Source organism: Candoia aspera, chromosome 6, assembly GCF_035149785.1.
Source record: "Candoia aspera isolate rCanAsp1 chromosome 6, rCanAsp1.hap2, whole genome shotgun sequence".
Lineage (NCBI taxonomy): Eukaryota > Metazoa > Chordata > Lepidosauria > Squamata > Boidae > Candoia > Candoia aspera.
The window spans coordinates 93,650,310-93,665,311 of record NC_086158.1 but is presented as its reverse complement, the minus strand read 5'-3'; the positions used below and the strand labels follow the sequence as shown (position 1 = coordinate 93,665,311).

General features: G+C 40.3%; 1 protein-coding gene across 5 annotated transcripts in view; it reads right to left on the bottom strand.

The window, feature by feature from the left end:
• Positions 1-15,002, bottom strand: part of ZMIZ1 (zinc finger MIZ-type containing 1) — a 430,047-nt gene that overhangs the window by 158,963 nt on the left and 256,082 nt on the right. For all 5 annotated transcript variants that reach the window (XM_063307691.1, XM_063307693.1, XM_063307694.1 and 2 more), the window contains exon 5: positions 14,283-14,388. In XM_063307691.1, coding sequence (XP_063163761.1) covers positions 14,283-14,342 — 60 coding nt within the window. In that variant the 5' untranslated portion in view covers positions 14,343-14,388. The remainder of the gene's footprint in view (positions 1-14,282; positions 14,389-15,002) is intronic.

The window sequence follows — 15,002 nt, the reverse complement described above, 5'->3', positions numbered from 1 at the left end:
AACAACAGATAATAGCATTGACCATCCATTCCAATCATAGGCCTTCTTTTAGAAGTGGGTGGGAAGTGGGAGTAGAATTAAAAATCAGCCAACAGGACAGCTTTGGTTGTAAAGTACGTATTTAGATTTCATTGGTTCTTGTAACTCCCTGGACATCTACCCCATCATACTCAACTCTTACTCTGGATAAGGAACTTACCCATGAATTCCACATCAAACAACAGTAAACCTGCTTGTTTAGGATTGTTTTGACTGGCAGGGAACTTAACAACAACACCAAACAAATACAGGCACTCAGATATGATTGGAAGAGCAGAACATTGTGGCTGAAACAGGCCCATTAAGTGTCTGTTTGATTCTTCCAGACCTATGTATGGAGGGTAGAAGGAAGAAGTAATTAGAGATTATTCCTCACTCTCTGAGGAATAAGTTGGAGCAACATGGAGTGTTGTAGTTACGGTAACTTAACAGAAAACAAATCACCATATATAATCAGATCTTTGATTAGCAGGCTACTATGCTAAGTCATAACATGCTTTATTTGGGTTTTGGCTTCATACAGACCTTTTTAATATTTTTATTCTGTGAACATAAATATTAAAAAAAATGATCATCCTATTGGTTTCATGAAGCATCAGTCTCCAAGGCACTTTGTTTTTCATGTGATTGGAAATTACTGACTTTACTCATTCAACAATAGGATCCTGTCCTCTATAGTTGTGGTTTTTGTTGTTGCTGCTGCTGCTGCTATTATTATTATTAAAATTTATTGGCTGCCCAGTGTCCAGAATTACAGAAAACATAAAAATAGCTAAAAAGATTAAATCAGACAGCCCAGAATAAAATAATCTAATAAACAGCAAAATCAACAATACAAAACAGGGGCCATTGAACAAATAATAAACATCAACCCCAGACCTGGATGAAAGCCAGATTTTCAAAGCTTTCTGGAACCCTAGGAGAGAGGGTGCCGTCCTCATCTCTGAGGGATGCTGTTCCAGAGGGTGGGGGCTACAACAGAGGAGGCATGCTTCCTAGGTCCCAAAGGTGGCAATTTTTAATGGAGTGGATCTGGAATGCACCCACTCTGCTGGAACATTCTGGGTGGGCAGAAACAGTTGGAGACAAGCAGACTCTCAGCTATGCAGGCCCTCTGCCACTGGTAATATAATAAAAATTGCCCCTCCACTTTATAGGTAATAACTAGCACCTTGAATTGCACTCGGAAGCTGACTGGCAGCCAATGCAGCTCGTGTAGTAGTGGTGACAGATGGGCACACTAAGAGGTGCCTGTTACTGCTTGCACTGCTGCATTTTGAACCAGCTGTAGCTTCCAGGTGGTCTTCAAGGGCAGTCCCATGTACAGTGCACTGCAATAATCCAATTGTGAGGTGACCAGGGCATGAGTGACCATTTGAAGGGCCTTAAAGTGGGGGTTTTCTTTTCTGAAGGCACAGAGTTAAAAAAAAAAAAAAAGATCAAGCACTCTCAAACTATATTCTGGAATTCCTTGGAAGTTTATCTCATCATGAACGATGTGCCTAAATATAGAATGCTAGAATACAGGAGTCAATAAGAATAGTGGAGTTTGGAGTTTAAAACTTTCAAAAACTCCGAAGAAGTTGAAGAGAGAGCCATCATGGTGTAGTGGTTCAGGTGCCGGAGACCCAGATTCTAGTCCTCCTTTAAGCATGAAAGCCAATTAGGTGACCTTGGGCCAGTCACTCCCTCTCAGCCCTATCGACATCAGGCTTGGTGACCTTCCAGCTGATAAACAAACCCCTCGTCACTTCACATACTGATAACTTTGCTGCCAAACGTAGGCGAGCGCAGCGCAAAGACAAGCAGACCCGGCATCCATGCGGGACAAATGCTAAGAAAAAGAACACCAGAAGAAATCGATCGGAACAAAAGTGAATTCAAAATGTACAGCCAGCTCCTAAGTGTGCATTTAACAAACCAGTCCTCTGAAGTACAGTGGTTTCCTTGAAGTGAGGGCACATTGGGGGTATTATCCTCCGAAGCTCTGTACAGGGAGGACGTTTATTCAGAGAGGACACTGCTTGATCTGTTACAGTGCATGCAAAACAAAGGAAGCAACAAGATTAGAAAAGAGAGCAAAGCCAACTCGTGCAAATCCATACATACCGTATACATGAAAGGTGGGAGGTAAGAGGAAGACAAGGAGAGGAATATTTAATATGCAAACACTGTGCTCTTGAAAGCAGACATTGGAAGCTATCTGAATCAGACTGAGAGGCTCTCTTCTTTATCCATCAACTTTTTTCTTCAGTATATCATGGTAGGCCAATGATGACCAACAGCTGCTTCAGGCAGATTTTTTTAAAAATGCCAACAAACAGAAGCTGATGATAATCTCTATGTCCCTCTCCTTTCTTCTCTTGGATATCAGTACATCTTTGTGGGGAAATACAGATCCCTGGATTCAAATTTTGCCTAAGGCTGTAAAGGCTTCAGCTAGGTCTGAACTCTGAACCCTCTCCCCACAGACCTAACTTCCAGACTCCTTGCATCAATCCAGTAGGTCAAGATGCAAGGTGCCTGGCTATTGTCTCAACTGTCCCATCAGCTGAACTAGGCTTCCTGGGGGCCACTGTTTCACAACCCCCCTCCCCTGCTCTGCTCTGCCTATTAGAGCCTCCCCAACCTCTCTATATGTGGGAAAAGTGGGTGTGATGTAGGAGTAAAACTAGCTCTGTAAAGGCCACTGCTTCAAGATATCAAGTGTTCCTCCAGGGACAAATGATTTCAGTGAGTGGTCTTTAGAGGTATCATGTCACTCCTGAGGAACAGGAGAGGGGCAACCCTGCTCTCAAGCTGCGGAGATTTTTATCCCTGGCCTATAACATTAAATTACTATTCAGATTCCAATCCTTGGGATTGCATTGGCTAGGACAGAATTCAAATAAATGTAGAAAGGAGCCAACAGACATTTTGATGCCAGCGAAAAACTAGATTCAGCCTTTGTGGTGTCTGGACAGTAAAGAGAGAAATTAATTACATACAATTAAAACAGTTCTTAGAAACGGCTCTGAGTAGTTGTTTTCCAGGGCTGTTCAAAATGTACTAGTTACGTAGCCTCCTGTTGCATTAGTTTCTTTGCACCCTGGTTTCTTATAATTAAACTGCAGAATTCATTAGTGCATGACCCTGTGATGGCCATTCGCTTGGATGGCCGTCAAAAGAGGCTGGAAAAATTCACAGAGGACATGTCTATCAAGGGCTATCTACCTCCAAGCCTCAGTACCTCTGGGTTGGGCAATATTCATTGCATGTGAACTATATTTTAATTATTTCTTATTCATATTTTTTCATGCATTTAGTGCCTGTGAACTATTGTGGAAGAGGGAGATGATTCCATCTCCTGTTTCCACAGGGAGAAATATAACGGTGGACTAAGATGAACCCTGTCCTCACATTCAATGCTCCTTTGCCTATATTTCCTGTTGAGTCTTGTTTATCAGCATGCAGCTTCATGCCTGTTGTTCAGCTTCCCAACTGCCTTGTTCTGCTTAGCTATCCTGCCCCCAAATTCCTCTACAAAAATCATTTCAAAGAATACAAGTAAGCACAATATACTCAACTTGCCCGTACAGTTCTACCCTTGCCTTGCTCTGGGCTCCTTCAAACAAGAGAAGGACATGTGTGTGTGTATTTGTGTGTGTTTGTGTGTGTGTGTGTGTAAGGGGGGGATCACTCTAATTCAGGCCATCTATATTGTTGCTTATTTTGAAACACACAAACACACACCCACACACCTTAGATTAGAACGATTTCACCCATTTTTTAAACTGCTATGTCTCCTTCCTATTACGTCCACTCACAACAGTTTAAGATGATCTAAACTACTATAAAATATGCACCAGTATAAAATGGCAGTTGCCCTTCAATAACCAAAGTCAAATGCCATGTAAAAAATATTGGACTTAAGAACAGTTCAGAGTGAAGAGAGAGACACAAACAAATCGGTGAACAAGGAACATTAAATACCAAAGACTTATTGGAACGCAACCGGTCTTGCAGGAGATCCTGCATCCCATCCCCATAAAGAAAGTGCCACCCACTCCCCAGTTGGAAATGGCACATTTCCTCGCTGACCAGAGAGACAACATGAATGTCTTCAAGGGTTAGTATCAAAACAGAGACCTATTTTTTTTTCCTGTTCACAGACGTTTTATTATTTACATGCTTACTGTGAGTTTTATTATTTATGCTGCTTCCCATTGATGTTTTAATAAGCTTGTCTGCAAAGGTTGTTTTAATCGCTGATTTTATGGAAGGAGCCCTGGATCTACATGGAACTGGTCGCATATAAATTTAATAAATTGATAAAAGAAACAAACCTAGGTAATGGAGTCTCCCAGCTGTTTATATTTAAACCTTCTCACGTAACTCCCTCACCTTTCCTCCTCTACTAACCTGGACCATGTGTCCTCACTGTAAAGAAAGCATGGTAAGTTTACATCTCTTAAAAGTTAAGCTCTCATCTTCAAATTGCCAAGTTTGAAAAAACTGCTCTACGGTTGCTCTCAAATTTCTGTGGTGTCCTTCAAACAGAGAGATTTCAAGTCCTGAAACTCCTCAACCAGGAAGGCATAACTGAAGGGTGTTTTTGTTTTGTCTCCTTGTGTTTGGTGAAACAAGCAACTCATTCTGAGTTCTCATTCTATTCTATGCTTCCAGAAATGAAACATGGTTGAGTACTGCTGACAGACTGTTTCTGATACAGCTTCACCTTCATCCATTCCCCCATTAATGTGCCTTCTCCAAAAATTAAACAAAGACCTGCCTACCTGACCAAGGCAGTCCTCCAAATTTTGGATTGTGTGCAGAGTTTCCTGCTCCTCGGTATCCACTTGTGCAAGGGAACCCATGGGTGAGGGTTCATTTGCTACCATCCAACTAGCTTCTGGCAGATTTTCAGCCTCCTGTGGAAGCTGAAGAAACAACGCTGCACTTGAAGGAACCTTCAAAGTCTCACAACCTCCATGTTGCCAATACGTCCTACCATCCTTCTTCTTTGGAGCCATGCTTTCCTTTTTTGGGAGAAGACAGTGAAGGAAGATGGTCTGAAAACTCAACTCAAAAGTCCAAGAAACGGTCTAAAATGCCATTGCCTGCAACATTATCAGCCATCTCAGGACGGTCCGGCCAGCAAGGGGAAGAGGAGCTTGACTAAATAGCAAAGTACCTCTCTTTTATGGTTTTTCTGTAACTACTTTATCCAGACAGGAAGTGCCCATCCCCCGCCTGCCCCTTTCAAAGAGCTCCAGCTAATTCTTTGGGTTTCTGAACACTTCAGTGGGGAAGGTAGCTGTGTCATCGCCGCTCCTCTGGCAGTTAGAAACCAATATTCCAAAGAACTAGCATGAGGCAAGATTTGTGGCAGCCTACTCAAGAGGAAATGCTCCATTACATCACACAGACCAAGGTTTTTCCTACAAAGACCACCATGCATGCTTGAAAAACACTTTTAAGCTCTGCCCACCAATCTGCAAATAGAACAGCTCCTTCAACACAAAGAAAAATTGCATCCTGTGTAGGACTGTCAGTATCAATAATGGAGCCTCCATTCTTTTCCCTTTTCAGTGTGTTAACATGACTGAATGCACCTGTCCATTCAGAAAATGAAAAATAAATCAATCAAATAAACAAACACCCAAAGGTCTGAGATAATAGCAAACACACTGTGAACTATGTTCCATACTGCATTCAGGTTGCTGATTTTTTATTATCCACATTAGGACCGTAATTTTATTCGGCCAACCTAAGCAAAGTCAGGCTTGGTTAATACTTGGACGGGAGACCACTGGGTAATCTCAGGGCTGTGGGCTCAACAGGAAAAAGCATGCCAGAAGGAGGAGGTTGCAAACTACTTTTCTACCATTGCCCAGAAAACCACATGGACATGACCATGAAGGAGTTAAGCTCAACAGCAAGCTTTTTGGTTTTCCAGAAGTCTCTACAGGAATGAGAGAGAGAGAGAGAGAGAGAGAGAGAGAGAGAGAGAGAGAGAGAGAGAGAGATGGAGAAAAATATCCTGCTGTTCAAACCATTTAGCCATAGAATAAAATGAATGTGCAAGGAGGTGCAGATTAACTCCATTCAGCTGCTCTGAGAGTTTCAGAGTGTATTCAGGATTCCTTTTAGGAACATCCAGGATGAGCAATCACCAACACTTATGTCCCCATTCTGGATGCTGGCATTTTTCCTAATGCTTCCTATGTGATCTACAGCAGGGCTTTTCAAGCTTTTTCAGGCCCTGGGACCTGCTAGTTAAAAATAAAAATTCCTGGGACTCCTGACCAAGACACAAAACTCTAGTGATAGAAAAAATAGGTGACTCCCCCCCAATCTCTCACAGGAACCCCTCAGGTTCTTGTGCAACCCCCAGCTCGAAAATCCCTGCCTTAGAGAATACAAAATTCAGCTACGCGACAATCAACATTAGAGGAAAAATTTACACTACCTCAAGCTGACACTTTATTCCCTATGGTCGTATCCCTTCCATAATACATTAAGCAAACCAACCTGGTTTCCAGTGATTTAAAAACAAAAACCTGGTATACCCCCTAAAATTAGTCCCAGCTTTGTTAAAATAAAGGCTATCTAGTTTTTTCCCCCGTCCACTAAGAAAATGGTGCATTTTGCCTGAATTTGTAGATAATTCCGAGTTAATCATTAACTTTGATGTCTTCAAAAATGAAAGTTCAATTATTGTTTGTTTCCCCATCCCAGCAAACTTTAGGAAGTCCTAAGATATTATAAAATGAGATTTGGATTTTTTTTTTTAAACACATCAGGCATTAACAAAATATTCTCCATTATTTTGGCGATTATTAAAACAGTCCTGAATATGAAGCCAAGTGCATCAATTCACTTAACAGCAACAAGTATGAGAGTGGTGGTAATGAGTGAAATTAATATATATATATATTATAATATATAGAGAGAGTGAGGCTTAATGCCAGGTCATTGAGAAACCTACAAATTTAATTAAGAACATTTATTGTACCTTTGCTTTTGAGAAAATGTAAACAGGCTTGAATTAGGGAATGTTTAGTGTGATTGTGGAGTTGAAGGTTGGGTGCTGAATGTAATGAGTAGATTACGTTTAAACTAAATCATGCATGAGAATAAACAGAAGGCTTAGTGAATTATTCTACTTTGAGCATTTAATAAAATAAGGATGTGTCATGTCCTCTTGGTTGCTCACTGTGATTATGGATAAATGCATAAAGAATGCTTGTGGTGACATTAGAGGTGCTCTGAATGTGGATGCATGTTGGTTAGATGTGGTTGGAATCTCTTCAGCTCCATCCACTGTGATTGGATGGAGTTGAAGAGATTCTCAAAAATCCCTTTGCCACACGGTTAGATACACTGCAGGATGCAACTAGGTCTATGGATCTGAACATTAATATACCAAGGACCAAGATAAGTTATACACAAATGGTGATAAACTAAAGCAAGGAAGTGCACTGTGTATCTGGAGAGGATGTTTACCAAAGATGGGAAAACAGAAAGAAAAATTTTAAGACAGGAAAATCCTGAGAATATAATATAATAATAATTAATTATATATAATATCTGGTCAGTTGCAAAGAATAAATGTTTGCAGAAATGACTGTGTATAAGAGCACATTTCTGTCCACTTTGTTGTATGGGACTGTTAATTGATTGTATCAGGATAATCCTAAAAGTTGGATGCAGTGGGAATGGCATACTTCAGAAGTATGTGCAGTTAAACAAGATGAGATAGGATTAAGAATGCATACACACTGAATACAAGCATGAGTGACCAATATGAAGGAAGTCTTTTGAATTGGTTTGGCCATATTGTTGTGGGGAAAAGAGGAGGAGGGAGGAATATTAGGTATGTTCACCACCGTAAGTTATTTATAAAAATAATAAAGGCAGGGTAAAAATTAATTAAATAAATAAACATTGAGAGAATGAATGAAGGCCAAACTGCAAAACAACTATGTGAAGGAAGAGAGAAAGCGATGAAAGAAAGGAGAAAAGTGTGGTTGGATGGAGTTGAAGAGATTCTCAAAAAAAGAGATGGGAGAAGTTTAAAAAAGCAAAAGGCAATGTATTGGTGTCCAAACAGGGTGGAAGCAATTTGGTGTCCAGGAATAGAAAGACAGAATTGTAGAATTGGATCAAAGATCCTCCAGGTCAATCTTCTGCAATATGTAAAAAAAATCCATCCGTGAGAGGTGGGCTGCTCAGTCTCTTCTTAAAAACCTCCAGGGATGAAGAACTCACAATCTCCATAAGTACGTAGACTGATCTATTCTTGTACTAATTTTAGAAAGTTTTGCCTTACATTTAAACAAAAAAACTAGCTACCTGCAAATTATATGGAAGTTTGGAGAGGGTTACACAACTTTCTTGGTCCAAACTAGCTTTAGTTGTTTTTACTTTTCTCTTATTGGTTGTCTTTAATTATTTCTTACTCCTTTCTTATGCTTTGCAGAAAGTTGCTGGCCTACAAAGCAACAATGGGATGGGTGTTGGTGTGTGAGTGTACATCTATTTTCCCAGTGTCAGACTTGCTCAATCCTGCCTGGCAGAGTTGTCTATTCGGGGTAAAGTCTGATTTTTCTCTGGCCGACCTATTACTCAACCGCTGAAGGAAAACATATCTGGGAGGAAGGATCAACCTTACGTGCAATATTCATAGATACGCCTTTGTTATCATGGCAGTTTTGTCTTGAACACACTTAACTATGTAAGAAGCACTAGAGACAGAAAAAGAGATAAAGGATCTGAGCTTGAAGAGGACTCATAAAATTAGACAGATATTAAAATATTTGTGGGGAACTCAACGTAATACACAAGCTTACTACAGCCTTGACATGTTTGATTTACAGCCTCGGAGGATAGTGCTAATCCATGCCGGAAATAGCAAGTCAAATGGAGACAGATTTGACAGCATCTCAAATTTGGCATCTATGCTTCAAACTGAAACTAGGCCCTTGAAAGAGCCAGGTCTTCAGAGTCCAAGAGAGCATACACAACATTCATAGAAAGTCATCCACAAGAGGACTGTAAAGAAGAAACCTTTACTTAGGCATAATTCACAGGATTTGCATATTCTGTCATCCCTAGCTTTCACAGGTGATCATATTACAGCAGTCTTACTCAGTATGTGTCAAAATACAGATTCAGAATTCACACCTTCCCTCTTGCTAAACAGCCATCCCTCCCACCCCGTTGTTTGAATGCCACTTTTGAATACCTGAATATCTTAAGGGGACCTGAGACAATGCTGTACTGCAGAAATACATCTGCGTGTGGGTGGGGTGGGTGCATGGGGAGGGAGGGAAGAGGTGGCCCGAGTTGTAAAGTGTTCATACCTGACAGAGAGCAGATGCTGGACAATGGGGTGGTGGGCAGGAGATTAAGCTGGTTGTTAGAACTGACAAAGTTGTATATTGTTAGGGGCCCTTGCACTGACTCAACATTGCTCACTGAGGCTTTGGGGCCCTATGCCATGAAAAGCTTCATAAAACCAAGGACTTCTGCTTTGGTATTTCCTCGGAATTGCATGGCCAGGAAGCACACTTCTTATTCCATGGGAAGGACTGAGGCAATGTACCACCCAGTGGCATCTGGGGTGGAGGAAGACATTTAAATGAGAAAAGGATGGCATGTGTGTCACGACATCCACATGGAAATGTCCTGACCTACATATTTGCAGCAGACACCATAATCCCAGTGCATAACTGTGTTGGTTGCGTAAAGATGTCATAACAAGTGTTGCCAGTTTGATGACATTTTGGGTTGTTGTGGATGCTGTTGGCTTCATGTATGAGAATCATGTAATGCATGTACATGTTTAAAATGGGGAAATATTGTAATATTGTTAAGAACAGAGGGAGGGAGGGAGGGAGGGGAGGAACAAGGAAAGGAAAGACCATATCCAGAAACTGTGTAAGATCCTCTCTCCCCCCACATACACAAACGTACACACACTGTGCAAATCTTTTAAAAGAGGTGCATACTAAGCACCGCTTTTGGAATCATTAAAGCAACCATATCTTTTCCAGGCTCATGTGGCTACTTTGGAAGCTGCAACCAAGACGCGCACCTCTGTGCATAATATATGCCTTTGTGTTTCTGTGCATGTCACACACACAATTAAGAAGATTAAGCAGTTTGCTACGTACTCCAAGTGTATACTGAGTAATCCTTATAGCTGTCTATTAGGGGGCATTATTGTACAGAGCATTATTGCCCCTGTGTTTGAGATGAAAAGGTATCTTGTCAAAGGGCAGCTAATGAGCGCATAGCTAAGGTGAGAACTGATCCAAGAATATCCTGCCACAGAATCCATTCCTGGAGCTACTGTGAGATTCTTCAATTCATTCATAAGCTAAAGTCAGTCAGTTTTAGCAGCTTCAGCATCTCTTGCAAGGGTGGGTCCATACCACCAATTTCTTCCACCATCCGCACAAAACCAGCATAGGTGAAAATAGCCCAGCAAGCTGTTTCAGGCTTGGAGACAACTTACAGGCATCAACAATCTGCCCATAGGTTTGGCTGGACAACCCCAGTGAGCATGGCTCTTGGCTAGCTTGGAATTACCAGAGTTGTTGGTCCAGCACATCTGGAAAAGGCCATGTTGGGAGGGACTCTCAAGATTGGACTGAGAGATTTTGATGGCTAAGGTCAAAAGCAAAAGGAGCTCCTCTCCACATCAATTAACATGGGTAAATAAAATCTATTCTGTAAGACAGATAGCTCCCTTTCCCCTCTCAGGAATGCCTCAAGGAACTTCAGAACACTCAACGCACAAGTTGTCCCTTAATCAATATTATCTCTTCTGACCACATATAACAAGAGCTAAAATTTCACAAACTGAGCACATCATTTTTCACTGGAGAACAAAGCACCAATCCTTTACCCACCATTAGTTCAGCAGACTTAGTAGCAAGAAGTTTTTGAATCGGGTTTTAAAAAAAAAAGGTTAGTAAATACTGCTATCTTTCTACCCTTTCAGTTTTCTGCGATGAACATCTTGATGTCTCCTCTTGTTAAATGATTTGGATTTTATATATCTCTTTAAGGGGGGGAGCAAAGAGCCCCATGGTTTTTAAAAGGAATCTGAAACCCTTTCAAGCAATGGAAGGGTGATGTCTGGGTTAAAAACAGAGAAACTTGCCTTGACCTTTTGCTGGAACCTGATACACTCCAAGCAGAGTAGATTACCATTTATATCTTTTCGTAGGGTAGGAGTAAAGGTTGTCTGTCTCCTTGGAATACTAACTGTTGCCAGCAAGTCTACAAAATGTGCAGCAACTGAAGCCAGAATTATGTGCCCCCTTCTCATCTCTCTTCCTCCTCCTCCGTTTTCAATGCATCTAAAACAGCCAACATCCTTTGCATCACAACTCGGAGAGAAGCCTGTTGAGCTCCCCCCTGACTTTGAGGGAGAACTTTTGAGGATACCAGAAATTTTAAACATTTTCAAGCATAGATGAGAAAGGGAACTGAAAAGTTAGAGAGGAGAGGAGTCTGAATCCAAAGTTTCCAAATAAAAGATGGATTCCACATACAGCATTATGGAAATCTAAGTACCATTAGATGCCCCCAAAGCCTTTGTTCATGCTCAAAGTGGTTTGCCACTCTCTTAAGAAGCTTGTTCCCCCAGGATCTCAGGCATTTGGTTTACTCTTTTCTGAATTATTTCCAGCTTTACAATACATGTGTCCTTTGAAGAATTGTCTATAAATAAAAGCACCTACTAAAAGTACTTGATGAAGGATTTCTCACATTTTTTTTAAAGAGAAAAGACTATCAGATGAAACCTATCCAGGATCTGAATTCAACTTAAGGAGACTTCTTTTTGTTGTTGTTGTTGTTGTTGTGTTTTGTTTTGTTTTAATGAGACATGACTTCCATTTGCAAAAGCCACACTGATTTTATTTTCCACAAGCTCACACTCTTTACTCTTCCATATTTAATCGCGCTTTCCAGTAATTCACCCATTAAGATGACAAGAAGGATTAATTTTTAGTTTGTATGTAATTTGCTTGAAACTTATTTTGTTGTTCCTTCCTAAACTGGTCCTGAAGATATCCATACTAGCAAAGATCCCACATCTTCTACAATAAAAGCAGGTGTCAAAGAATTCATTTACTTCAGGGAAAAATATTATACACATTTTTTTTCATATTGTTTGTAACCTTCTATACTGGATTCACTTTTACACAATAATCTCCAAGAAAGGATATTTCTGTCAGGATATAGAGCAAAGAACCACGCTGAGATCAGAAGATCAAGCTCTAGTGTTTATTGTTCTACCCTACAATGCAAAATCCTGGTAAACAGAGAAGGCACTTGCAAATCGTACTGAAAAGCTCAGAAAGCTAAGGTGGTTCCTTTCTAGATCTCTTGATTGGGAGGCAAAGAGAATCAATACTGCACATGAGCTTTTCCCCCTGGAGAGGGCCCCCCTCTCCTTCATCAGCAATGTCCATAACAGTTTCAGTATACAGAATTTGGTACAAATCTGCTAATTTTTCACTCTCCCAAGCTGTTTGATACAGACTATACTGCTTCTTCTCAAACGCTATCCCAGGATAGAGCAATTTAGGACAGAGAAGCACTAGAACAAGTTAGATCTAACCTTCATATTGACTAACACATATGAAGACATGGGGAGGGAGGCAATTTGTAGATGAGGAATCAATAAATTTCAGGGAAGGAATTCCAGTTAGAAACTCAAATTATAGGTACAGTAGAATCTATATGAATGTAGAGTTATGGAAACTGCTGAACCAGTTAGTAGATTTGGTGGGTATAGAAACTAAGCAAACAAATGAACAAATAAATCAAGTTAAATAACATTTGATTTATACCGTTCCTAGCCTGCATTTCATTAGCTCTATTCAGGCACTTTAAAAGGGGCACTCCACGTTTTCCTGACTGTCTCCACTAAGTTCATTCCAGGTTGTGTGGCTCCAGCAGAGATCCACATGTTTAGCACAGATGTATAGAAGAGATTGATGTCATCTGTGCAATATCAGCTTGGGGAGACTCATTAGGAGCACTGATGTGATGACTATTTCCACTTTTATAATGTCTTCATAGGACAAGCATGAAAAACATGCGGGTTAGATGCACACACACTGGAAGCTTACATGGAAATATCAGATTTCCAACTCAGAGTCCCCCGCTGGGAGGAGATGGACAGGGACAAATTAAATAAATAAATAAATAAATAAATAAAAATAAAATAAAATAAATAGTGAAGAGACTGAGAAAACAGAAAACAGTCACAAACCAGGTCAGATTCAGATCTGAAAGGATATAAGGGTTGGTTCTCCTGATCAAGATTCAGGAGACCATTATGTAAACAGCCAGCTGCAAGCTGCTCTTGATATCATTGAATAGAGCCAGTTTGGTCTAGTGGTTAAGGCACCAGGCTAGAAACCAGGAGACCATGAGTTCTAGTTCTACTTTAGGCATGAAAGCCGGCTGGGTGACCTTGGGCCAGTCCCTCTCTCTCAGCCCAAGAGCCAATCAGGCGTGGTTTGAGAATTCTAGTTCCGCCTTAGGCACGAAAGCCGGCTGGGTGACCTTGGGCCAGTCCCTCTCTCTCAGCCCAACCCACCTCACAGGGTGGTTGTTGTTGTGGAGAAAATAGAAGGAGGAAAGAGTATTAGGAAAGTTCCCTGCCTTGAGTCATTTATAAAAATAATAAAGGTGGGATAAAAAAAATCTAAAAAACCCCCGAGAGACAGGAATCATAGGAAGGCAATTAGAAGAGGAAAAATTGGTTTGAAATGGGAAATAGTTCAGTTGTCACAATCCTTGGAACCAGCAAACTTTCTTTCTAATAAATCTTGCTTGGAAACAATTCTTTTCAGTTGCTATCAGTTTTAAAAAGCCTAGCATCTTTCCTAATGTTTCCCAATTTGCCAAAATAAAATAAAGCAATAAAGAATGCTCTGCTCAATTGTATATATTGGTCCTAGATGGGAAATTGTCTGATTGCTAACCTTCTTGCAACCCCATTCCTTCCATCTCAATAAATCTTGCTAAAGAAAACACAGTGAGAATCCTTACATTGCTTTATGTTTGAGGCAGCTGCCAGGAAGCCTGACGAAAATCTGATGACCAGAAAGAAATGGAAATTATCTGAGAAGCACCATCACAGTACGGACTCGACACAAACCTCTTGTGACATGCAATGCCATAGTTGTTTGGGAGCGCCAGTTTTTTCCCATGACATATTTTTCATTTACCTGTTTTATGCACTGCAGCCGATCATTAGTCTGCTGTATGTGTCTGTCCATAGAATTCATTTCGATTGTCTCCAGTTCTACCTGAAAGCCATTAAAATCCTTCAAGCTGTAAGATATGAAAAAAAAAAAGCAAAATTCATCATTAACGGAACAGTAAATTACAATTCTTCAATTTCTAATGTGATTGAGCTCTTGAACGTTACAATCTATTTATGGGAGCATTTTTCCCTTCTATCTGTTTCATAAGTAACCAGAGTCTAATAATAGAGCAACAGCTAGCTATACTAAGGGTATTTTACGTTGTCGGAAGGGGGTCTTTTTCCAGTTTGAGTCTAAATCTTCAGATCATTGCAACCACTGTCTTTCAAAATCTAAAACATTTTTTTAGCCTTATCTGCCCCCTAACCCAAACATTTTACTCTTCCTGGATTGGTGACAAAAGTCTTTTTGCAGGTTGAAACTTGAAGAAAAATACTGATATAATTATAATTAAATCCATGTACAGAATACAGTTAATGCCAGTAGTGAAATCCCATTGAAGTAATGCATGAAACTTGTTTTATTATACACAGAAAGAGAAATTTAATCTTATCTGAACTAAGCTTAAATAAACATTCATATAATACATACATTTAGATTAAAACAAGTGCGTATGTATGTGATACATATGTGAACTGTGCAATATTCACTATTTCTCTTTACAAACCCAGGCAATGCCAA